We start from the raw sequence: 26,366 nt of genomic DNA on the forward strand, positions 1-26,366 counted from the left end.
TTTTAAAATAACAGAGGGGAGATTCAGGAGGGATGTGAGGAAGAAATGTTTTATAATGGCGGTGGTAAAACACTGTCACAGGTTGGCCAGAGAGGTGGTGGATGAACCGTCCCTGGAGACATTCAAGACCAGGCTGGATGTGGTTCTGGGCAACCTGATCCCGTGGAAGGTGTTTGCATTGAAGGTGCTCATTGCAGGGTGGTTGGTCTAGAAGACCTTTGAAGGTTCCTTCCAACCCAAACTATCCTATGATTCTGTGATTCTGTTTCTGGTATCCAGCAGTCTGGTCAAAGATGTTGTTACTTGCTTGTAGGATGATTGAGAAAGTGAAAGGAATGACTTGTGTCATTTGTGTGCTCATGCTATATCATAAACTCCCTTTGGAGAGAGACATTTTTATTTTTAGGTGCCAGGTAAAATACATTATTCCCATATTCTTGTAAACTGATTGTTTAATATTCAAGATTAATTTTTTTTCTCCCACTAAACTTGGCAAAGTCCCTGACGCTTGTTGCAGATTATGTACATGTCAACTTTCAGAACTTTCAGTTTTAAGTTACTGAAATGGCAGAAAGTGTCAGAGCCAGCTTGATGTTTGATAAGCACAGTGTTCTCATTCTTGGATAACTAAGTTTCTTTAACCCTTCAGAAGGAAAAAAAAAAAAATACCTGCAGAGGCTGAGAAACATAAAAAGAATTCCATTGAGAAACATGGGTGTGAAAGGGCAGTAATGTGAGGTCTTTGCTAATTCAAAGTACTTATATTAGTAATGATGAAAATAGCAAACATTGGAACAGTGATAATAGCAATACGGGCCTGTTCCCGCCTGGTTTTGCAGGTGATTTTCTATAGTGAATATTTTGAATATGTTTCAGGCTCTGCATAATCTAAAATTACTAAAGGTCTAAGATGTATTCATTTCCATACATATTCTTTTTCTAGAGGAAGACTTGGTTAATTTGTTTTTTAATGACTTTAACCTTTGTGGCAATGGTAGGATGTTCCTTCACAAACTCCGGATGTCTCCAAAGGAGGCTCTGTGCAATTTAGTGAGATAACAAAATATAAAGCTTGAGCAATAGGTAGTTACCAGCTGAGGATTCTGAACTGTCATAGTTCTCCAGGTTCTGCAAGTCTAGCTTTTACCTTCTGCACAATTGTCCCTTGGCTTTCCATAACATTTTCCTCAGCTCCTTCAGAACAGGGGTTTAGGCTCTGAAAAGTGTATTTCTACCCACAGCTGCTCTTTTGAAAGCTGAAGAAGAAACCCACATGCCACCCTGAAAAATGTTTTTTTTAAGAAATGGATGAAAGTAAACTATGTGCAGAAATTACACTGCCCCCCAGTAGAAAGCCTATGCCTGAGCTTCCTGGGTTTATAGAAAAGACATAGTGTTTCACAACCCAAAAGTGAGCTTCTTCCCACCCACACTTCACACTGTTGTGAGCCTCACACCCTCGACCTGAGAGAACATTCCTCCCCCAGGTGATGGTGGTAAGACTCCTTTATCTTTATTGGGCTAAGCAAAGGAGCTCCACCTTTATGCTTAAGCCTCACAGTGGGATTCCTCTTGGCCACACAAAACTAGGATGTTGCCACCTTCTTGTTTATCCATTTGTCCAGTGTTCTTAGCTCAAAAGCAAGCACCAACCCCTTTCACTTGCCTTTCTCAAGATTGTTTCAGTTGTTCTTTCCACAAAATTAGTTTCTTGTTTATCCATTTGTCCAGTGTTCTTAGCTCAAAAGCAAGCACCAACCCCTTTCACTTGCCTTTCTCAAGATTGTTTCAGTTTTCTTTCCACAAAATTAGTTTGGTTCCCAGTGTCTGAGATGTGTGAGAGAGAGATTTCCTCACTGTTCCCTAGCTTTCCGAATCTCCGCTGCTTCAAAATTTGTGCCACAGTGACAGCTCCTTAACAGTGCTGTTTTCTGAGTGTCTTCTACAGTTCTGGGGAGAATACCCACTATGTATAATTAAGAAGGTCGTCGTAATAATGATGACCACACTGGAAAAAAATAAATAAGTAATTGGTAATCTAAGCAGTGCAATGAAAAATGTTCCTCTGTGAGTGGTAGTTTGTTCAGAGATGATAACGCCACCTTCTTTTGTTTTCAGGTGTGGCTTGATCTTTTGAAGCCTGTTACAAAACAGATTAGAAGTAAGTATTTCCTTGCTGTCATTTACTTTTGTCATTCTGTGAATACTTGAATAAATTAGGACTCTGACAATTGGGATCTTCTCAACTTTCTTCACTAAATGTATTTATTTATTTTTTATTTCTAGTCTGTCCTTAAGGATGTGCTGTGAAATTGTGCCACATGAACACATGAACATATGAAGTGAGAGGCTGAGGTTTAGCCAGTTGGTTTAAGAGGTAGTGGTGGCAATGGAGGAAACTATTTTGTAGAGAAAAAAGAGTGCAATAAAAGAAGTATTTGAGGAAGCATACACTGTCAACAGCTAGCAGTAATAAGGATAAAAGAAAAGGAACAGGAAGACATTATTACTGGGAAGGAGCTAGCAAACGTATCACAACAGTGAGGGACATTGCTGCTGAACTTGGAACTAGCTTCATCTATTGAGCTTTGCCATTGAGATTAAGGTTTCATAGGTGTCTCTCTGGTCATAATTGTCTGAGTGTATCATCTGGAGCCTCTCCTTTTCACAAAAGAGAGATCTATTGGTTCTTCTGTCTGTGGTCGTACTTGTAAGAGTCGTACTTGTAAGAACAAATGTGCTGCTGTTAAAACAGGAATTGTAATTTGCTAGTGGACTTGAAAAATAGGTTGTATTTTAGCTCTCTCCTGTTCTGAAGCAAGGGAAATAGACACATGTATTTTATTGGATCAACTGATGTAATTACTAAAACCAGAGTCCATTTTGGCAGAGTATCCCACAACCGAGGTATTATTTTATGTGTGTAAATTTTATTTTGCAGTCTCTAAATAACCTGAATAACAAAGAAAGGAGGTTAGCATGTACGTATGCACTGCAGGTTCCGAGAATCGTCCTTTGTACATCATTCTGTGTAATAAAATTTGGTCAGCACATTACTGATGTTAACTAACTTCCTTTGACATTTCCCATAGGACCGAAGCATGTTGTTGTAAAATTTGTGGTAAAATTCTTCCCACCTGACCACGCTCAGCTGCAGGAGGAACTGACAAGGTTGGTAGCTACATGGCTATTTTTTCTTACTAAATCTCTAGTGCACACAGGGGAGAACATGGAATTTGAAATGACTGGGTGAGGATTGACTGGAAGAGGATCAATGGCTGCCTTTTAGTATTAGCTTCAAGTTCAGACCTTGAGGTCCCTTCCAACCTGCTACTGTATGTATATGAAGGATCTATTAAGGTTCTTCCTTGTGAAAAGGACTTTCCTTTATGGTGAGAAACATTGTTCTGATGCAGTATTTCTTCACTGCAACTTTTCAACTCCTTTTCTGTTCTGCAGTATTATTAGTTTTAATTACAGTTTTCCATTCTGATTCAGTATTTTCACTATTAGTTTTTGGTTTCAGTCTTCTGACACAAGGAAGTTCTGTTTTACAAAGAACTCTGATTTCCGTATGACTTGTTTTATAAAGAACAAGCCCACCTTTGTGTTGTTCTGTGTTTGTCTCTGTCTTGCTTTATTTTGGTAATAAAGCAATGGAATGGAAAAAAAGAAATTATTGATATCTCTTGCTGGCCTGAACAGAGAAAAGTGAAAGAGTGGGGTAGGAACAGGGAATATTTACTTGAAAGACTAAGTAAAAACAATAAAATGGATGAATGAAAACTCACAATGTGATTGATGTTGGTAATGAAACATTTCTGTTTCCAAATAGATAATCTGCATAACAGTTGCTTAGTATGTGAACTGTAAATTGATTTTTGTTGATCTCTTTCTGCACCTGGAGATGTGTCTCTGAATCCTAATGACTTTTTTGGTTAGATCTTAAATGTGCATAGTAGGGAACTTGAATATATGTACACAGCAGTGTGTAGGATGTGAAAGCATATCCACAGGGAACAGCTTCATCACTTGAAGAAGCAGAGAATACAACACTTTTGTGCTATATTCTTCTACTAGTATGCTGAGTGGAATGAAGCAATTTAAATTCCTGTTGAAGCTTAAAGAAATTTAAATGTTGAAATAATGTCACAGACCTGTGTTGTCCCTGCACTTTAACTGTTAATGTAGAATTGTCCTACGTGGCTGAAATGGTTTGGAGGCAGTGTTAAAAATGGCTGATGCACAGGCCGTGCAGGTAATGGGACCACAGAAGTACCAGAGCTAGCTAGAGTTGTTTAATCAAGACCTTGCTCCTTGTTTCCAGGTGAGTGCAAAGGTGGTAGAGTTCTTGTATTCTGCAAGAACTAACTGATGACTCTAAATCACTGGTTTATCTGGCATTTCTTCTTAGTTACAATCAGCTCCATTATCTAGCGCTACTTGCTGTGCGGTTGCTGAGCACTTAATAGCTGTCGCATTTGCTTCTAGTCATATGTCATTGGTGTGGTTCCAAGGGAGGGAAGGAGAGAGAAAAAGATATCTTGGTTCTGCAAAGCAGCCACCATGTAAGACTGTAATGGCTGTAATATAGTAGCTGTTATGCTTTACTTACCCTCTAAACTTGGGAAATGCAGATCACTTCTGTAGATTCCAAGAAGTGAAAGGAACATGGAGTCAAAAATGCAGCTGGGGTTGAAATACTTTCCCCTCTTTCCCTTATGCTTTGCGTAACCCTTTGTTCCCTTTGGTTTCGCAGGTACCTATTTGCATTGCAAGTGAAGCAGGACCTGGCACAGGGAAGGCTAACGTGTAATGATACCAGCACTGCCCTCTTAATCTCACACATAGTACAGTGTAAGTTCCCTTTTCTCTTCTTTGCAGGAGGATAAACAGGACGGTTGGTTGGATGTGCTGTTAGTAGCTGCTCTAGGGACAGGTTTAAGCCATATGGACCATTGACTGAGTTTCTGTATAACGGCATTCAAATACAGATAATTTACTCTTTCAAATAAAGAAGAGCTCCTGGGCACGACTTGCATTTTTAAGGCACTGCACTTGATAGTCTGCCTAGGATCATTTAAAAAGCAAACTTTACAGGCAGTGGCAAACGGGTTGAATTCTTCTAAATTCCTGTTTAATTATACTTTATATCATGTCAGCAGAGCAGTCAAATTCCTGGAAATCTGTGTATGCTGTCTAGAGAATGTAGTAAACAAACATGCTTAGAATGCCAGACTGAATCACAGTCCTAAGAGGAAACTGATAGGGAAGTAAAAACCAACAGATTTTAAGTTTTTTTTTTTCTTTAATTGCTAAGTATGCACAATAACACTGTTCAGTGGAATTGTACATTAACTTTATTAACCAAATCAAAACTTGTTTTAGCTTTCAGATCACTTGAAAGGCAATGTATGTTTTTCATTTCAAGATTTTATGGTTACTCATCTTGATTATAATGTTAGTAAAAAACGCTTAGTAGCTTGCATAATGGTCATAATAGACCATTGTTTTGAATGGTCATTGTGTAATTCAGTATTGCGTATTTCCGTTGAAATGCTGTTGTGTGGAAATTACAGTCGACAGAGATGTTTGTCATGCTGTGAGTGTTATGGCAGTTTCTCATCAATTGTTGTTGGCAAGGCAAGTATTGCATAGTTTTCTATTTGCCATGGTCATCATTGCCCAGTGTGACTGAGTAACAATAAGGTGTGCAACATCCTCTCTGAAATTCTGTATTTCTCATACCATTTTAAAACTGAGACTCTTGGCTAGTGAGCTTTTCATGTCTTTCATTTTATCCTGTTACAGTGTTCATCACGCCAATGGTGGTTCTTTCCTTGGTTAAGCTAGTTCTTACTTTCATCTCAGGAAAAAAAAGTCTTGATCATCTGGGGAGAATTGAGTTTCATTTGTTACGTTGCATTCTAGGAGGGTGAGTTTTCCTACTAAATGCCTGTGCACCAAAGAAAGGTGCTGGGGAGAAGACACCCTAATGCTTGTGTCTCTCTTCATTTGAGGTATTGCTCCATGATTGTCCTCTCTTGAGCTCTTATACTTTATATGCATAATTTCTACTTAGATCCTTTTCCACGTCTTACTTATCTTTTATTGTTTACTCAATGAAGTTCTTCAGTGAACCACCTACATCTCTCGTGTCTGAACTGCTCAGAGAGCAACTGTTAGCTTGTTTTTCTAAAGCAACAGCTTAAGAGAGTAAAACACAGGATGTCCTTTCACATTTCCAAACTGTCCCTTTCCCTCCTCTGTGCAGTCAAACTCAAATATATCTGTGTTTTTTCAATTCCCCCATTATACTCCTCGCCATTCCCCTAGACACATCTATGCAGGCTGGCAAGAAGCTTTCTTTCGAAAGTGTGCAAAAATGGCAAATCACCACCATTGCTTTTATGCTGCTGAGGTGAGTTATACTGTTGGATTAAATAATTCTCTTCAGTTGCTGGCATGATGCATTTGAAATATTTCTAGTTTTTTGTCACTTTCCCCTCTGAGCTGGAGATGTGGAGTGATTCTGAACTGGGATTTTAGTAATCAAGTAGTACTTTCATTATAGGGTGAGTAAGGTAAGAGAGTTCTGTACTGAAAAATGAGATTTTTCCCTTTGTCAGAAGGAGAGAGGTGAGAGATTCGTCATGCGGAAGTGAGAGAGTATTCACAGAATCTGAACTGCCATTTTGGGCAGAGGGATGTTGCGCCTTATGGTGCATCTGCCATCTCCTGACTGCAAGATGGACCTTTTGTTTGCTGTTTATGATTTTTCCCTTCTCCCTTTTTTTTGTGTAACAGTGTTTGCTAGAAACCTCTGGTAGAAGTTTGCAGCTATCTCATTCATTTATCTATCTTCTTGTCTCATTAACATTTGTCTGTGAAAATTTGCTCTGGTCTGAGTTATCTGTCAATGTACCTCACCCCCATGGCTGTCTTTCGTATTTATTTTCTCTCTAGATTATTATTCAGTAGCAAAAAAAAAAAAAACACCCACACGTATTATGTGTTTTCTGCAATAGAAGTAAAACTAGACAGCTGATAAGAGTAATGATACCAAAGTGGAAAGACTGAGAATGCAGGCTAGGGATTGTATGTCTTATCAGTGCTGTGCCTACCAGCGTTTTCTATGGGAGATATCTGATTCCAGAAGACCTTTATATTATGTATACAAGCTTATGTCAATGCTAGAGACTGTTATTTATATGAAAACATAATATGACAGCAAATAGGTTTCTGTTAAATTAGCATTTATATTACAGAATAAAATTTATATTTGGAACATGTTATTTAAAAATACCTTAAAAACATTGTAGAAAGTATTAAAAGTGCGAGGAGACTTTGATACTGGAAATGATGCAGTAACATGAATGTGAAGTAAGAAGATGGACTGATTAAAGGAAAAGAGCTGAAATACAAAGCATTAGACATATCAGTGCTAATGCAGACAGAATGCAGCATGATACAATGCACGTGTAAATAAGAGAAAAGAAAGCATCAACGAAAATCAGCCTTTGGTTAAAACGCATGAGAAGATTTTAGAGAAGAGTTGTAACTGATGCTGACAATGTTCAAAATACAACTCCCTCTCATTTTAGAGGGAGTGTTAGTAGGAAGGAACTTAATAGGGAAAAGGAGGGCTAAGGAGACAAGTAAAAGCAATTGTATGAAGTCAGAGAGAACAAATTCAGAAGTAACTTGAAAGCCAGGAGGACAATTTGGATAATGGATTTGCAGCTGACAAATGCAGAGAGCGTTATAGAAACCTTGTAAAAGTGAAGTAAGAGCTTCTGTACTCTTGGCTCTGAAGAAAGCCTTACAGAAGGTGGCTAAAATCCATCCATGTACAAGGACGTATAAGGTATGAACTGCATTTTAAAGAATCAAGACTCATGTTATTTGAGGTGTTGCAAACCTACACAGGCTTACAGCTTCATTAAAGAAGAGAAATTTGCCTTTTATTTGAACTAGCGTTAAAAGCAGATCCTAAAGATTTGTGATACTTGCTCTGTCATTCATAGATGCTTTGGTCCTCATCTTCCCTGCTTACACAAGGCTATTACCTCCTCATCCACATTTGCAGATAAACATCATCTGAAGCATCTATTTTTTCTGAACAAACTTATTTTGGACAGAACTGGATTAAGGATTCATTTACATGAGCAGGACTGAGGCGAATATCTGAGCTTGGGTCCATGATACTCTAGGTCGACTGCACAATGTGTGTGACTGCAACCTGGATTTAATTTGAGGGCACTGCATTTTAATTTCACTGGCATTATTAACGTAGCAGCCTTTGTTGTAGCGATATTGCTGCTACTGCAGCAGGTTTGCTGGCAGAAGCTGCTACTCTGGCTCCTCAGTGAAAAAGCTAATGGCAAGATTTTCAGAGGCATTCCAAGAATAGCAGGCAACAAGATAGTAATCTGGCATCCACACATAAACTGTCTCCTTCCCATTCCCCAAACCCCAAAAAAGAGGAAATCTCACTCAATGGGCTGCAAAATGGAAGGTGGGTGTGACATACTGTTGCACACACGGTACTGAATAACTGCAGCAGATGGGAGCAACTTTGAGGAGGAGGGAGACAGAATGTGTCTCAAACTGTTGCAAAATTAGAGGAAGACAAATGTTTCATAACCCCATGAGGTGGGATACATGCCTGCGTTCAAACAAGCAGACAAAAGCCATCTTTCAGATTTCCCTCCAAGATTACAGCATGGGGCATGGGCCTGGGGAGTAAGCTTGTGCTTGGCTGCTCCATGGAAAGGCACGTGAGCGCCATGATGTGTGTGACAGAGACGGATGAGTTCTGCTGAATTTGTGCTGTCCTCCCTGTCACCCCCACACTTATCCCACACACAAGTCAGGGTGGCACTGTGATGTCTTCATTTGTTCAGTTGACATCCAACAGCTAATTAGATGGGAGGAAACCTTGGGCTTCTTTTGCATATCACATGCTAACAGGAGAAGAGAGGAGTGCCTGGAAGATAACTCAGTGGGAATCTGAATTGTAAAACTGTGACACAGCTTGCAAGAAACTGATTCTTTGTCCTCTTCCCAGCTGTCTGCACCTTTTGGATTGCACAGATAATTCAGATTTAATACAGTGTTTTAACAGACTTTTCTTAAAATTCTCCATAGCTGAGATTGGGGATTTTGATGAAACCATAGATCGTGAACACTTGGCGAAGAGCAAGTATATACCTCAGCAAGAAGCACTAGAAGACAAAATCATGGAATTTCACCGTAGCCACACGTAAGTCTTTTTTGTTCTTGTTAATGGTCATCTTTTCCTTTAGAGTAGTTCTAACTGTAAATATGTGCTACATTATAAGTGCAAAAGAGATTTGGACCTCTGAGTTTCTCAGAGGTTCCTTCTTAAAAAATCTTCAAGCCTATGAGTTTCCTGAAGGTTACTCCTGCCTTTTTCTCGTCATCATAACGAGATGTTTAAAGAGCAATTGATTTTGATATTCATTCAAACATGCCATGATTTTACAGTCTATTTCATACAAAATGCTTCACTGCTGATTTTCTGCATGCAGGTGTGATTGCAAATTAGCCAGGCACTTCTGACAACAGTCTTTTTCATTTCAAGGATATCGAATGTTGCCTTTTCAGCTTCCCATCGTTTTCACCACCCATCTAGAGATGAGTGAAGGAGTTTAGCAATAGTTCCAGGAAAAGCACATACTGCTTGCAGAATTAGGGATTTAGGGTAATAGAATTCAAGATGATGATACACATCGGTATCCTAAGGCCTGGAGAAAAGACTAGTGGTAAGAAGGTGGTTAAAAGAATTACAAATATGGCATAGAACAGTTAGGGGTTTTATGCTGTTGAGAACACTTTCAAGACCTGAATAGGTTCATTTTGAGCTAGATTGGATTAGATATGAGTGGTAGGGAGTTCTGTAGCAGTAATAATCAGAACTTCTGCATAATTCTGTTCATGATTAATTTAGTGCTCATTGGTCCCCAACATTTATGTTAAGGTTTTAACGTCTTCTGTTTTACTTAATTTTGGTATTGCATTTCCTTTTACAATGAGCAACGCCCATACATGTTTCTGTTTTTTTGTTTTGTTTTGACTTTTTTATTATTATTATTTTTTAGGAATACAGCATGTTTTTCTAATGGGAAATACAAAGAGAGGTAGTGAATTCTGTTAAAGTTAATGGTTCAAAATCTGGCTTTATCACGTGCTTCAGAATTGGAGCAATCAAAATTTCTAATAGACTGTAAAATCTGTGGATTCTTTGGTACTGATTTAGACTAAGATAAAGCTGATATAAATCTGGGAATATAATAAAACCATATAGATCATACACCTCTGACAGGTTTCAGTCTCTCTGATGAAATGTCTCTTTGTTCTCTGAAGGACTTGTTACTCTCTATTAAAATGTGTGATGGATTTGTGTGTCTTCTCTGTTTTCTTTCTCAAGGGGGCAGACACCAGCAGAGTCAGACTTCCAGCTTTTAGAGATTGCCCGCCGTCTGGAGATGTATGGAATACGCTTGCATCCAGCCAAGGACAGGGAAGGGACAAAAATCAACCTGGCTGTTGCCAACACAGGCATTCTTGTGTTTCAGGTTAGAGCTGCTCAGGACATGACTTCGTACTTTATAAAGCACAGAGATTTACAGTGATGAGAATTTAGGACCTGAGCCATGTCTGAAAGAATTTGGTTGGGAAAATTCAGGAACTTCCACAATTTTTCTAACAATGACCTTAAACCTTTTATAGCTGCATTAGGTACTTCACTTCCAGGGACTCTTACCTTATTTGCTTGCACAGGGTAAAACTCCATTTATGGCTACAATGGGCTGTTCAAGATGCAAACTGATCCATAGCTTACAATTTGCAAGCTAGTCATGCTGATACCTCCTACATATACCAGAAGGTAGGTATTGCAGGTGTGGTGCATACTAAGTGGATGTGAAGCAGGGACAAATTTAAACAGCAAACAGGAGTACATGGAGAAGGACGTAGGTAGTGAATGTAATCTCTGCAGCATTACTTTGTCAAAGTTTTTGCAATTTTCTTGACCAGCCTTGGCCATTCTACTTTTGCTGAATCCATGAATCTTACTTCTTTCTCTGAAAGATCCAAAGCGTTTTACTTAGATTTCTTTCCTCTTCTCTCCTACCCCAGTCAGTCTAGCAAATGTTTGTGAAATGTCATTAGTAGATTTATCAAATTCTTGTTCTGCAGCTCCCTTTAGGTAAGTAACAAATTGGGCTTTTACAGTTGTGAAGGTACAGGTAGTCAGCTGGTATAAACGGCTTTCACCTCAGATGGAATTGTGTCTGCTAGCATCCAAAATCATATTTACCTCACTCTGTATTAAAAACAGTAAGTTAACTGTTCTTTAAAATACACAATTTTACACTTGTAATTGATTATTCATATTAATTTTTTTACTATAGTTAAAATACTAATGTTTCCAACTTTATAAAGTACTCTGAGTCCTTTTATGAAGAAAAACAAACAGCAACAAACCCAGAGCACTCTGACCCAAATGCTCTGAAATAGACATTAAAAAAACCAAACCAAAACCAACAACAAAACCAAAAATATATATATAAGCCCCAAACAACTAAATACGCAGCTAGTAAAACCCCAAAACTGAAGCATAGATTGAAGCATCAGAACACCACTGTGATGTTAGAAATGCACATAACTAATTGTATGTTCAGGCCCATCCCCTGCTCCCCCACAGTATTTTCGTCAGCTGAATTACTGAATTGCAAAGCCTTATAAATTTAGACTGTCTTTCAGCTGAAAGTACATGTTCACATAAAACAGCATAGACCTCACTGGCCTGATTTGTAAAGCTCTAAAATTCAGTCATCTCTCTATGTCCTAATGTGTTTGGGACTTTCAAAACGCATCTTTTATGAACTTTCAGAAATGCTTGGAGATTTTGCTGGGTCAGGCTCCAAGACTGAATGCTGAAAAGGAAGTCAGGTTCTAACCTGCTGGAGTCTGTCCAGCAATTGGTGTGTGGCAGTAATCTTAAGGCTTCCTTTAAGCACTTCACAGGGCAAAAGCCTTAAGTTCATCTCTTTAGTTTGGATATAACTGATAAATATTGAACTATGAAAACCTCATTAGGAGAAAAGTAAAGGTTCACTCACAAATGGCATAAGCAGTAGTCAGACAGACTTATTTTAATAAGTCTGTCATTTATTTAGAAATCAGTGTCAGTGCTGCTGAATATTCTAAGGGAGATTAATTATGGGATTCTTAGACAGCAGGTTGACTTAGCAGAGATCTTCACACTGTCATTACTCCTACGGCGTCTGGTGACAGCACCCAAATCAGCATGGGTTTCTGCATTCAGCAATCTTATAGTAGCTCTCAGAATTTTCTGCTGTAAGCATGTTTGTACTAAAGTCTTTACTGAACAAACTGCTGTAATGTGTATTTTAAAATAATACATCAAATACTTCTAAACATAGGTAAGATTGAGACTTCTGGGGGGTAGGGGCTAATGATGCAGTGTCTGGGAATTGTACTATTTTGAAGATAATTTCTTTCAGGCTTGTTGTTTGCTTCAGGGTTTTGATTGCTTTTTGGGGAAAAGCATTTTATGACTCTTTAGAGACAACTTATTTATTTTTCATTTACTTCCATTGCTCCCTATGATAAAAGCTCAGAATACTTCCAGTTCAGTTGCTTTTTTTTCCTCAGTTAAGTAGTATTTAAAGGGGTGTTTATTTTGCCCTGTAGAAAGACTGAGAGGGAGGAAATCTAACCCACCAAAGTGAGGTGACATATTATGTGTTTGGATTCCCTGTAGCTGGTAAAAGGAGAAGGAGGCACCTCTGGGAGGTGATTTGGTCCACTGAAAATTGGAGTCAGCATAGTGGAACAAGATAACATAATCTGAGCAAAAACTGGACAGCCCTGTTTTGTGCAGTTGGTACTGAGTCAACTCAGTATACCTAGTCTTAGGTGCAAGAGTTTAATTATAAGTATCTGCTTCCACTCATAACACCAGTTGCCTTATGGTTTGTGTTATCAGAGAATGAATGATAAGAAAAAACATAATTTCAAGTGAAGTGAATAGATGATTTACTTATGACAAGCTTACTGTAGTCGTTTAGGTTTCTCCATTCAGATCTGGAATGCTTAAACTCTGCTGTCTTTCTTCTCTGTAGGGTCACACCAAGATCAATGCCTTCAACTGGGCTAAGGTTCGAAAGCTGAGCTTCAAAAGAAAACGTTTTCTTATCAAACTACGTCCTGATGTGAATGTAAGTTCTTGTCAAGAATTGATGAAGTTGACAAAAGGTTATTTGGTAATTTGGGGCTGGAGCACCTCCTGTATGAAGATAGGCTGAGGAAGTTGGGGCTGTTCAGCCTGGAGAAGAGAAGGCTGCGTGGAGACCTCATAGCAGCCTTCCAGGATCTGAAGGGGGCCTATAGGGATGCTGGAGAGGGACTCTTCATTAGGGACTGTAGTGACAGGACAAGGGGTAAGGGGTTAAAACTTAAACAGGGGAAGTTTAGGTTGGATAGAAGAAGGAAATTCTTTCCTGTTAGGGTAGTGAGGCACTGGAATAGGTTGCCCATGGAGGTTGTGAATGCTCCATCCCTGGCAGTGTTCAAGGCCAGGTTGGACGAGGCCTTGGGTGATATGATTTAGCGTAAGGTGTCCCTGCCCATGGCAGGGGGGTTGGAACTTGATGATCTTAAGGTCCTTTCCAACCCTAACGATTCTATGATTCTAACTTTCTACTCACAGATCAAACATACGGTTTTGTCACCTCAAGATTTCTTTGTTTAAATTAATATCTTATGTTCACTCTTGGTACTGTATGCATCAACCTGGCATCTCAGGTGAGAGTCCTAGCAAAGGAAATGTTAACTGAATGTCACAGATTTGTCTTCTGGCTGTGACTCTGGTACTGTATTATCAGTTCTTAAGTTGTAGCCTGTAAACCACCTCTTGTCGTTTTATCTCTCTCATATTTATCAATGAAAGGAAGTTAGAGCAATAGCTGTGATGCTGTCAGTCAAATTGTTGTCTCAAAGTGGGAAGGGTGGGGCCTGTTAAACCTAAAGGGCAGTGAAAAAAGCTTTTTTTTTTTTTTTTCTGGCATAGCACCTCTGTGTCAATGTAAATCTCTGTAACACGTTGCATGCTTCTTTACATTGCGAATGCTTTATCTGTTTGCAGAGTTCATTCCAGGACACCCTGGAATTCCTTATGGCCAGTCGAGATTTTTGCAAGTCTTTCTGGAAGATCTGTGTGGAGCATCATGCCTTTTTCAGGCTCTTTGAGGAACCTAAACCAAAGCCTAAACCTGTTCTTTTTTCTAGAGGTTCATCATTTAGGTTCAGGTAAGACCTGCATTCTTCTTCCACCTTTGTTGCCTCCTCATTTCAAAATCACATCCATAATGATCTAAGATTAAACCAATTATTTTCGCCATCCTTTATTTATATTGTAGTTTGCTGCTTTATATTTTCCATTGCATCTTCTCAGCCAGAACAGTGCAAAAAACACTGTAGGGAAAAAACCTGCATTAATTTTATATTAGGTGTTGCAACATAGCTTTCTGGAGGTATGATATAAAGTGTATAGATTCCAGCTGTTTTCACATAAGAAAATTCACGTGTGTCCTCAGCAACGCTAGCTGGCAACTTTTTGGCATTCTTTGGATCCTCTGCTTCTAGCATGGGATCTTTCCTGTGTAACAGAGTAGGGATTTTTATTTCCATTGCATGTTGCTGTGGTAAACCCTTTTCTGTGCAGTAAAAAACAATGGCTTGTCTTCATGCTGAGACCTTTATGCTTGCAAAGGATTCATGTGAGATGACCACTTATGTTGAGACCAAATCTACCTGCAATGTTGTTAAAGCTGTAGAAAAGTTTTTAATAGTTGGGTTAATGTGTTTTTTTCCTTACACTGACAGGAGCCTCATTGTAGATACTGTATTGCATTGCATATGCTGGGGGGGATATCCTTCCATTCATACAGTTTATTTTGTTTGTAAAGCTGATATAAGCTGATCAGCTAGAAACCCTCTTTATGAGATAAGCTGTACACTCCAGTTGTCTTGCACAAGAACGCAGCAGATACAGCCATTCAGTCTCTCTTTCCACTTTGTTTCTTGCCTGCAAAGTAAATTAATCAAGATGGAAGGACCTGTGTTAGAGTAAACAAGCCATAACTTGTCAAGTTTCTGCCTGAGTAAATAGAAAACTGTAGGTCCATTCAACTTACCTTCTGCTTTAGAGAGCAGGTTTTGGCTATGTCTTCCGCTCAGTGTTGTCTGTGCTAAATAAATTCAGTAACTTTTTCCACGCCTTATGGTAATTCAATTGGTTGAAAGCTTCTAATGAACAGGAGGAATTTGGTTCTCTGTTGAGCATTCTCAAGGTGGGGGTTTCCTTTACTGGTCCCAGTTTCCTTTGGAATTTATAACTTTGCACAGTAAGAATTGCTGGGCTTTCTCACTACTTTTTCACAGCCTGTAGCAAAAAGGGTGAAAGGGGTTTCCAGCCTACATTTCTGCAGGAAATATATATAAGCTTAGTTGACATTTTTTGTAGTAGTACCTGAGTCATGAAATGCATTTCTGCTCTTTTTATCTTGGTTCTGTGGTTTACTCTTACTAGGGAAGGCTGGTATTTGACTCAAAATGATTCAAGAATATTTTTTGTTCCATGAGATGAAAACTTAAACCCAGCTTTGCTTTTTATTGTGGTGACTTCCCAGTAGTGTAGTACCCCATAAAGGGCACACAACAGAATTTAAGCAGCTCTGAAATGGCACCCAAAAGTAGCTCCATAGTGGAAAAAAAAAAAAAAAAGAGGCAAGTAATGTGCAAGTTGATAAAAATATGTGTTTATTTCTGTGTTTTTCTTCCAGTGGTCGGACTCAGAAGCAAGTTCTTGACTATGTTAAAGAAGGAGGGCACAAAAAAGTGCAGTTTGAAAGGTGAGAAGAAATAAGTAACCTGTTCAATTGTTTTTTAATCAAACAAAAGTAACAATTTCCAGGTAATTATATTCTATGATCTTGGAACCAGACCAAGTTTAAAAAAACAAAATAAATCCTTCTTTGCTGGTTTGACAGTTTATCACTTGTATAATTCCAATTTGGTCCTGAATATTTGGTGGAAGTTGGTATAACCCATGGTTTCCTTAAAGTCATAGAATCATAGAATAGTTAGAGTTGGAAAGGGCCTTAAGATCATCAAGTTCCAACCCCCCTGCCATGGGCAGGGACACCTCACACTAAATCATGTCACCCAAGGCCTCGTCCAACCTGGCCTTGAACACTGCCAGGGATGGAGCGTTCACAACCACCCTGGGCAACCCATTCCAGTGCCTCACCACCCTAACAGGAAAGAATTTCCTTCTTATATCCAACCTAAACTTCCCCTGTTTAAGTTTTAACCCCTTACCCCTTGTCCTGTCACTACAGTCCCTAATGAAGAGTCCCTCTCCAGCATCCCTATAGGCCCCCTTCAGATACTGGAAGGCTGCTGTGAGGTCTCCACTCAGCCTTCTCTTCTCCAGGCTGAACAGCCCCAACTTCCTCAGCCTGTCTTCATACGGGAGGTGCTCCAGTCCCCTGATCATCCTTGTGGCCCTCCTCTGGACTTGTTCCAACAGTTCCGTGTCTTTTTTATGTTGAGGACACCAGAACTGCACACAATACTCCAAGTGAGGTCTCACAAGAGCAGAGTAGAGGGGCAGGATCACCTCCTTCGACCTGCTGGTCACGCTCCTTTTGATGCAGCCCAGGATACGGTTGGCTTTCTGGGCTGCGAGCACACACTGAAGCCGGCTCATGTTCATTTTCTCGTCGACCAACACCCCCAAGTCCTTCTCCGCAGGGCTGCTCTGAATCTCTTCTCTGCCCAACCTGTAGCTGTGCCGGGGATTGCTCCGACCCAGGTGTAGGACCTTGCACTTGGCATGGTTAAACTTCGTGAGGTTGGCATCAGCCCACCTCACAAGTCACTATTTTTCAGTCTGTTTTTCAGCAGTGAATGTCTTACCATCACAGGTAACTTCTTCCCATATTGATTTGCACTCTCTTTGGTGGGTTGTCATTAATGTATAGGAACAGGGATATTCAGCTCATAATAATACTGAAAGTAACAGAAATGGGCATAGCCAACCTCAAGTGAGAGTCTCCAGGGAAATCTTCCAACCTGATAGAGCTAGTTCTGTCTGAGCTCATCTTATTCATGATGAACTGAAAGTAATGGCCAAGATGCCACAAAGGCCATGACAACAGTTCCTTGCTTATGAGTCATGTTCATGTGATAGACCGTTTTTGCTTCAGTGCCTCTCCCTTTTCTTACAGTGATGTGTTTGCAGCACATAGTGCATTGAAATTTTACAGAAAGGAGGAATGTTAATGTGGTTGGGAGCAAACTTTTATGAAAGCTGCTATTGAGAGGTTTAATTTTAAAAGGCATTTCTCTTGATTGCTATTTGTAGGAAAAAAAAAGGCAACGAAATGGCTTCTTACTGTGATTCTCCTTTTATCTCCAGGAAACACAGCAAGATTCAGTCCATCAGAAGTCTGACTGCACAGCCTTCAGAACAGCATACAGAGGTGCCAAAACAAGTCAGTGATGTTGATGAAACCCTGGCTTATGCCTTTTAGACATTTCTTGTTAGATTACCCTGATTACAGTTTTTGAAACTCTAGGAGCATAGATTTCTGCTCACTTACTGTTTAACTGGGAGCTGAGGAGCCCTGGGTGTCGTAAGTTTTAGGTTCTTCAAGTAGGACAGGTTCATTTTCCCTGTGGAATAGTGTTGCTTCCAGACAACCAGACAAATATAAATACAGAGCTTATCTGAGCTGTACTAATGACCATCTGAAAAAGCTGCAGTCCGCAGTGTTATTGCTAGGGTCCTGGGTTCTATTTGGTTATTTTATCTGGGAAAAGTTTAATTCTTTTCCTTCACTGGGAAGTCTTAGTTGTCCATGACAAGGTGTTTTGTTGTATTAGCCAGGGAGAAGAATTATTTCCTTAGAAAAATTACAGCTCTGAGCATTATAGTCATCTCTGGTAGATACCTAAAGTATTTGTCTTACATTATTAGCTGCTATGAATTAGGAGTTTGCAAATCCAACGGCAGTGAGGTTGCACCAGCTGCATTTTCCCAGGTCCAGCTAGTAGTAAGGCTGCGAATGTATTCACTATAGACACCCACATAAACATAAATATACAATGTATATACACAAGCCAGCCACATAGGTAAAAGCAAACAGAAAACAGCACTCCCACAAGCACAGTGCCAGTAGCCTCACCCTTTTACATTCTTTGGCTGATCAGGATACAAGTTCATTAGTGAAAAATATTCATACTCATATACAATATGGATCCTTCCCACAACTGGTCTTAGACACTCAGTCTATCCAGTAGTGGGCCCCTGGATCCCTAGGTCTCCCAGTGGCTGGACATACAATCCTGCAAGGCTCACAGCCCCACTCCAATTACTGTTGCTCAGATATAGAGGCACACACATGTGGATTTCTCCAGTAATTCATCTTAGACAGTCTGTCCAGTAACTGGCACTTGGATCCTCAGGTTCCTGGTTACCTCAGCCACAGAGACAAACACATGAAAGATATCTCTCCAATAGCTGGCACAGACTTAAGACATTGCTAGTAATTGACTTCCAGGCCCAATGGTCTTTCCAGCATCTGGCTGGCCTGACTTACAGCTGCTCCAGTATGTGGCTTCCAACTCTTACGCTACTTATCAACTAGTCCAGTTGAGTGCTCGCTAGCAATTACACATTGACCTACCTACCCAGCCAGGTCTGTTGCTGTGGTCTCTCCAGTTGCTGCTATCCCAGACATACCCAGACCATGGGGTGATGGCTCTCTTGGGACAGCATCCAGAGGAGCCAGGTCAGGAAGCTCCATTTTCCTGACTAGGATACTGGGGTTCCTCCACCTGCCAGTGTTCTTCTGTGCTCATCTGTGTTTGTTGAGGCAAACCTTTAATCACATAACTTTATGTTAGATAAAATGTAAATGACAGGATCAAGCTACTAGGTTAGTGTATTTAAGAATGCTACCTGAACCTTCACCTTCATTGCATTGCTTCCTTTTGATATTCACAGTATCTCTCATTTCTGCAAATCTAAGAACTTCAGAGAGTTCTATTACAAATGCAGCCCATTTGAACTATCTTTTAGCATTTTAAAATAACAAAGACAAGCTCAGGTTGGTAGACCATAGCTACAGGGCCAAATGCGACATATTTGTATATGCAGAAAAGTCAGCCCATGAACTAGTGGCAGGTATGGTCCAGGGATTGAATGTGGGGTGCTCAAAAGCCCACACATGGCTTTTTTAGTGTATATAAGTAGGCTGTGCAGAATTTGTCTCATGTGTTTATCTTTACCTCCATCTTCTCAGAGTAGTGTGAACAGGTTGATGCTCCAGAGTGTTGATGGCTGCCTTAGGGCATGGAAAGGCCTCAAATACCACCACATTGTCTGCCTTCCCTTGCTTAGCTTATATATTTTTCTGTTATTTAAGATCAGAGACCTCTTTTTTTAAATTGTATTTGTTTTGAAGCTTGGGTTACCTCTTCTGCTTTCAAGAGATTCCTATGTTGTACCGTGCAAAATTCTGGTGTGTAATTACACATACCCTTTTCCCTCTGGCTCCCTTCCCTCCCAAACCTCTCCCTACCCCCTTTCCCTCCCCCTTTTTCTCCCCCTTGCCTTCCTTTTTTTATCTTTCCAGAGCTCTAGCTTTGCCTATGGAGACGACAATGATACTGCAGCAGTGCAGAGTTGCCGGCAAGGAAAGGAAATGAAAGCGTCACCAAAAGACACTGGACAGCACAAGAGCCATTCCTTAAAGAAGAGCCCAAAGGAAGGCAAAAAGGTGGATGGAGCAGTGGTGTCAACAGTGGAGGAAGAAGAGGAGGCTGCTAAGGACAGGATGCTGCAGAACAGACCTCAATCACAGCAACCAAGCACAGGTCCAGCTTCCAGGGCTGCTCATGGCAGCAGCACCTCCATTCCTTTCATTGACTGCAGTGATGTAGATAGCGAGTATGATCTGCTCAGAGGACAAATAACCCGGTCATATTCCCAAACAAATGACAATTATGAGGGTGATTTGACCAGTGGTGCCTATATTCACTACAGAGATGAAAATTGCAATAGAACTAGATACAGGGATTCCTCAGCTTCTCTAAAGTCTTCCCAGTATCTCTCTGAAGAGTACCTTGATGATGATAACCCAGCTAATATCTCCTTCTACACTGAGGGAAGCCCCAGGATGCCAAGGCACAGCTCACTGGTTGATGAAATGTTTAGAGGGCCAGGGAGTCGTAGTCCACTGGCCACTCCATTGCCTCCCAGCAGCAAAGGGTCAAGCCCTAACATGAGCCTGAGTAGAACTGGATCTCAGGGTTATGTCTCAGAAAATGGGCATGACTGTAGGGTGAGGACTGGGGAAGAAGATAGCCATGATGGCAGCTGCCATGGGTATTGCAGATATTCTCCAGGTTCTCAACAGTCTCGTGCACAGAAAAAAGCAGATCTCTGCAATAAATCAGTTACAGATCCATTTATCCTAAGTCAGATATCCTCAACCCCTGGACAAGAGTATAGATCAGAGAGGTATTATAAAGGAAGCAGGGTGGCTAAGGTGTCTTCTCCAGAAGGCAAAATGATGGCAAATGGTATGCCAGCTGGGGCACAATCAAAGCATAGCCCAATCATACAGTCACTGCATGCCAGTGGCATGGTGGATCACATGGCTGCAGTCCAGATGATGGAGGGCTCTACCAGCAGTGGGACAGAATCTAGCGATTCTGATTCAGAAATCATTAACCCCTTCACTCACCCTCTGGTGTTTGGAAATCCCATTGTGCTGAGTTCCTCTCCCATGCCTAGAAATAAGTACTCATTGGGAAGCCTTCAGCTTGAGGAGGAGGTAGAGGAAGATGTGTCTGTTCGTCTCAGTGATGAAGATGGTGTGCAGGTGTTCAGCTGCTAGGGACCAGGGAGTATAAGACCAGTGGGTACTGTGATTGCTCAAAGTGGTTGCATCTTCTGGTGCTCATGAAGAGTGGTTGATAATAATTTCAGTGTGTGGGCTATTTGAAAGACTATCATTGTACTGACCAGCCAGAGGGAAGGGATGCTGGAAATACAATAGTAAGTCTCAATGAAGCTTAACAGAAACACATCTCCTCTGAAAGGCAGGAGGATTGGAAAATTATTACTGATTGAGGTACCTTTGTAAGACTTTAGACACCAATTCTTTGTATGAAGTCACATTTTAGGTATATATTGTTACTACTTTGACACTTGACTAGTTATTTTGACAAAACAAACAAAAATGAAATTAAGTAGGTACGTTGTGCTCTTTTGTATTTCTACTACTTTTTTTTTTTATCTCTCCTGTATAAGGAGAGCAACTAATGAGTGCCTCAACAGAGTTAAAAACTTGCAGCCAAATGCAGGCAGCTCGCTATTCAGGACCAAGTCTTGTTGAAATCCTGAAATACACTGGAAAATCTTTTCACAGCAAGAATGTGTTTAGTCTACTCATCTTCATAACCCATTTTATAATCTTAACTGATGAACTGAGGATACAAATCAGGCATGTGTACAGGAACAATGACAGAACAATGATAAGATTTTTCTTCAGTGGGTTCAACAGGCTGATTTGGTGATGGAGTTTTTTGAAACTCCAAACTCTTCCTTGGGCAAGAAAGAGAACAAGATGAAAAAGATAATTCAAGTGAACAAAAAACTTAGATTGAAATAGCTCTGAGAAAGAGTGGTATGAGTATTACTTGCAAAGCAATCCTTTATATCCTTTGTCAGTGTGGTATAAAGATTAATTGCCAGGGATTTTCCCCCCTCCCTTATTCTTTCAATGAAATTATTACGGGGACATCAAAGTTTTGTGGTGGGTGATTTTTGGTGGGGGTTAGGAGATGGTGGCTGTTTAATTTTATTTTTTCTTTGATCATGAAAAGTCTTTCTCTGTACAGGATCCAGTTAGTCTGTCGTAGGCAATTTTTTTTTTTTACAGTGCCACCTCATAAATTTTTCATCCCCTGACACAGAAAAGGATGGCACTAACTGTGGTCCAGGCTTTAATGTACATAGCGTAGTGAGATTTTGGCCCATGTGCAGAAAGACAGACTGAATAATTCTTTGTAAACTTCAAATTCACGTGCTCAAAGTACTGAGAATTAAGGCTGTATCCTAATAAAATCTGATTATAGTTTCTTGAGTTAATTAAGGAAATTCAGATAAAAGGTCTCCTGTATAGAAGGTGTCCTGCAGTTATTAGAGCCGGGAGACAAGATGTTCTCTGTAACACTGGCCTTACTTTCAACTTTCATGTATTTTTCTTGTGGGGGAGTGGAACTAAATCTGTGAATTTTAAGTGATGAACAAAAGCATTGACAGAAATGCAGGTCGCTTGCAGTGATCTGCATCATGCAGTGCATGCATGCAGCGATAATGGTCTACCCACATAAGTACTGATGAATAAGTTACAGGAATTCATAAATCTAGGCCATATAGAATTTTGAAGATTGTTTTTACAAAAATAATAATATAAGAATTCTTTTTAATTTTTCTACTGCCTTGGTCTATGCACACTTTAAGAGGTTAATGTGAGTGAAGGATATTTAAAAAGATACCTACAGTAGTTAGGCATGTCTTGTTATATACCTAACTTTTTTTGCAGTAAAATATACTTTGTGTAAATATAAGTTCTAACCTGCTCATCTCCTTTAGTGTGTTAGGTTTTTTTAAAGATTAGATACCTCATTTTTGAGCTGGAAGATGTAAAGCATCTCTTTAGACAGTGATACTTTGGTGACAGGGAATGCTCTTGTTTGTTCCTGTAGTTTAAAGCATGAATCAAGAAACAACAAGATTGGTAATTATGGGTAAGCTTACTTGTATATTATTCTAAAAGAAGATGGTTTATGTTTTGGATTTAGTACAGCTGTAAAATAATTGCCTTGAACTTCTCAATATTTAAGATGAAATATAAGTAGTTGAAGCCTGCATTGACAGATAGCATGAGGTTGAGGAGTGGGTGCATGAGTCTTCTTTTGATTTGGGTTGTGGGTTTTTTTGCTGCCTGTGTAGCAAAAGTACCAGTAGTTATATAGTAAGGTACTAACAGTCTGGACAGATGGCTTAATTGCTTTGTTAGCCAGTAAAATTACAGTTCAGATAATGGATTTTCAGCAAAAAGGATTTGCAGTCATTTCTGCTGCTTAGGAAAAGTGAATAGGTTTCATATTGTTTGGATTTAAGTGAATATGAAAGTGTTGTTTACTATTTTGCATCCTTTCAGATACTATTTTCAGGCCTGATTTTTTTGTCTCATATGCCTACAAGGATAATGGATTTATAATTTTATAAGAACAGACTTAATGGTAGCTGGAGTTAGCCTGGTTTCTAATGAAGTACCTCAACAGCTTTTATTACTTTCCCGTTTGAATACTATCCTCAAAAATGAAATATGAGGATTTTTCTGTGGCTGTTTTCTGTCATCTGGCATTTTTTTGACTTTAACTGTTTAAGTGGTTGTTGTTTCAACACATGTGAAATTCTTCCAGTTTGAAGAAATGAAGTTTGTAAATTACATAGGAAATAGTTTCATTGAGGATGAATCATTTCTGCAGCATTCTTATGCCACTGAAGTTCCGTCTAATATCAGTTGACAAGCATTTAATTAAAAACAATCTGTGGGCCAAATTCCTCCACCAGACATGTGGTTCATATCTGAGCGCTTGCCAAGAATTGTGAGAGCAGTTTTAAACTGATGTTTTCACATAGGATCAGGTCCCTTAGAACCCATCTGGTAGTTTGTTTCTGTAGGACAAATACAGAAAGACCTTGCGGGAAAGAACAGAAGCCTTTGGAGGAGGACTACAGATGAGATGGTTCACAATGGACTAAGGATGAGATGGGAAGAGGAGCCAGTCAATTCAACTTAGTCATTGCAAGCATTGATTAATCTACATACATGGATCAACAGCAGTGGTCTAAGCATACCTGTGTCTCAAGTGTAACAGAGGTAGTTATAGACTAAGTAAAAGATTTGATTCTCCCACCCATTCCAGTAGATTTTGGAGTGTGGCTGATAGTACTTCTGATTCACTGTTCTAAATCTTTTATTCTCAATAATTAATGTTTAAATCCCATACCCATCAATGCCCAGATATCCTTAAGCAGTTCCTACAAATGAGGGAGCCGAATATCCCAGCAAGATCAAGCAGCTACGTCTGCTGTAGATGAGTAGTCCTGAGTTGCCCATCTCCTGTCTTACCAGAGGATGTGGAGGAAGCCTGTTGCTGGGCTGCCTAGATGGCTTATCGTTGTGCTGAGCCAACTCTGTCCATGTAGTTGGATGAATGTGGAAACTAGTTGCAAAGGCAGTTTATGGGTTTGTCCCAAGATAATGTATAGGTGTAGTTACTCTATGGATAAAAGGCACTCTGATTCTTTCTTTGCTATTCCAACTACCTGATAACTTTCAGTCATGTTCTGCAATGACAATAGAAAAGTTGTGTCAGACAATTCTAAGTTTCTTCCAACCCAGCAGCAGCTCAAACTTGCTATGTCCTGTTGGGATCTTCTTGTGGAGGGGTTTTGTTTTTCAAATCAGCCTTTCCTAGAAGCTAGTTTTCCTCAGTGACCTGAGATGTAAAATTTGACAATAATTTTGGCTAGCTGAAGGAAATGTGGATAGTGGCAAGTTGATGTAGGAGCTAGGAAGTACATAGGATATTGCTGGTATGGAGATTTGAGTAATTGATATCTGAATGGCCTAGACTACATTGTTTTCAATTTAAGACCGTATCCTTTAGCAAGCGTAATCATTGTGCATGATGGACAGGGGTGTTCTCTGAAGATGATTTGTACCTAGTGCTGCAAATGCCTAGTGCATAGTTAACCCATTAACCATTGCAGTGTACACTATATGCAAATTACATTGAAGAAAAACTGGAAGAGACAGTTCTGTAGCTAAGAAAATGTCAATATGTAGCTGAAGGTTTTTAGGTTTGCTGTATTTGAGTGTACATTATGTGAGCTAGAGGGAGTTGAGATCAGTTGTAGAGTAGATAGATGAGCAAGGAATCATAGGATGGTTGGAAAGGACCTTAAGATCATCTAATTCCACCCCCAGTGCCATGGACAGGGACGCCTCACACTAGACCATGTTGCCCAAGCCTAATCAAAGAGTTGCATGATAATAATTTGAAAAATTAAATCAATCTACCAGTTTGCTTCAAGATTAAAGGGCATGCAAAATTAGACAGAATTTTCTTGACAGGAGCATTAGCGATGCTGAACCTAATCATTAGGACTTAGCAAACAGTGAAAAAACAGTGGTTTGCAAATTAGTTCAGTTAGTGAGGAGAGTATTATTACACCAGAGTTATTTAGGACCTTCTTGAGTATTTGTAGGGCTGGTTTCTGTTTGCACAGATGTTTTTGGAACAGCTTTTATTAGTTGAAGCAGCTGTGTTCATTCTGAAGCGGTAACATTCACACCAGAAGTTCCTATCTGGCCTCTTACGCAGGTACAGATTGCATGTACAGATGTGCATGCAATTATTTGGTGGTGACCAGAGAAAGTCAAATGGAAAATGGGTTAGACAGATCTAAGACCTGTTTATAGCTTCTCCTTTTCTTCACTAAAGAAGCAGAAATGTTTTAAATTATGTTGTCTTCTGTCCCACAATAAACGCACACATATTATCTCCATAATTGAAGTTTCTTCTGGAGGGCTCCAGGGTTGGGAAGACAAAAGAAAAGAGAACAGGAAATACCTTAAACACACTGAAAATGTCTAGCCTTATTTATTTACAGTTCCCTTTGGCATAGCATGCTTTCCACCCTTTTCCTGAGAGTTTAAAGCCCCAGTAGTTCCTTAGGGTATAGAGAGCAAGAATTGTGTTGGTCAGTTGAGCTCTGGTAATAGACCTGATTTTGAATATTGATAGCAGTGATTCAGATCTCATCAGTATGATTTATGTGCAATTAGCATGAATTGTGGCTATTTCTGGAACAGTTCTTCAGGAGAAGAAAGGATGTCTGATCTCTAAATTCTGTCAAATACCATGTTTGTTTAAAGAGACTTATTTGTCATAATGAGGCATTAGGCTGCTGTCAGAGGTGACCTAAGAATGAAATTTTAATTGCTGCAATTTAACTTGTAATGTTGAAAAACAAATTAACAGTCCAACTTTTTTCCTGACCTCCGCATGTGTGTGAAGGAGTTGGCTATCACTTACTTTTGTGGACAAGGACGTGGACGACTGGAGATCCACCTCATTCATCAGTGGGGTTTGTA

The 26,366-nt window shown here is 39.7% G+C and overlaps 1 protein-coding gene across 6 annotated transcripts in view; it reads left to right on the plus strand.

Moving 5' to 3' along the window:
- Positions 1-26,366, plus strand: part of FARP1 (FERM, ARH/RhoGEF and pleckstrin domain protein 1) — a 217,393-nt gene that overhangs the window by 149,116 nt on the left and 41,911 nt on the right. For 4 of the 6 annotated variants that reach the window (XM_057402081.1, XM_057402086.1, XM_057402083.1 and 1 more), the window contains exons 4-13: positions 2,119-2,161; positions 3,093-3,171; positions 4,760-4,857; positions 9,151-9,265; positions 10,454-10,601; positions 13,176-13,271; positions 14,198-14,361; positions 15,897-15,965; positions 17,537-17,612; positions 19,758-19,998. In XM_057402081.1, coding sequence (XP_057258064.1) covers positions 2,119-2,161; positions 3,093-3,171; positions 4,760-4,857; positions 9,151-9,265; positions 10,454-10,601; positions 13,176-13,271; positions 14,198-14,361; positions 15,897-15,965; positions 17,537-17,612; positions 19,758-19,998 — 1,129 coding nt within the window. The remainder of the gene's footprint in view (positions 1-2,118; positions 2,162-3,092; positions 3,172-4,759; positions 4,858-9,150; positions 9,266-10,453; positions 10,602-13,175; positions 13,272-14,197; positions 14,362-15,896; positions 15,966-17,536; positions 17,613-19,757; positions 19,999-26,366) is intronic. The other 2 variants (XM_057402084.1, XM_057402085.1) reach the window with 1 other exon arrangement.

This window comes from Pezoporus wallicus, unplaced genomic scaffold (assembly GCF_028554395.1).
Source record: "Pezoporus wallicus isolate ANWC-B61680 ecotype Strahan unplaced genomic scaffold, APGP_CSIRO_Pwel_v1 contig_6520, whole genome shotgun sequence".
Taxonomy (NCBI): domain Eukaryota; kingdom Metazoa; phylum Chordata; class Aves; order Psittaciformes; family Psittacidae; genus Pezoporus; species Pezoporus wallicus.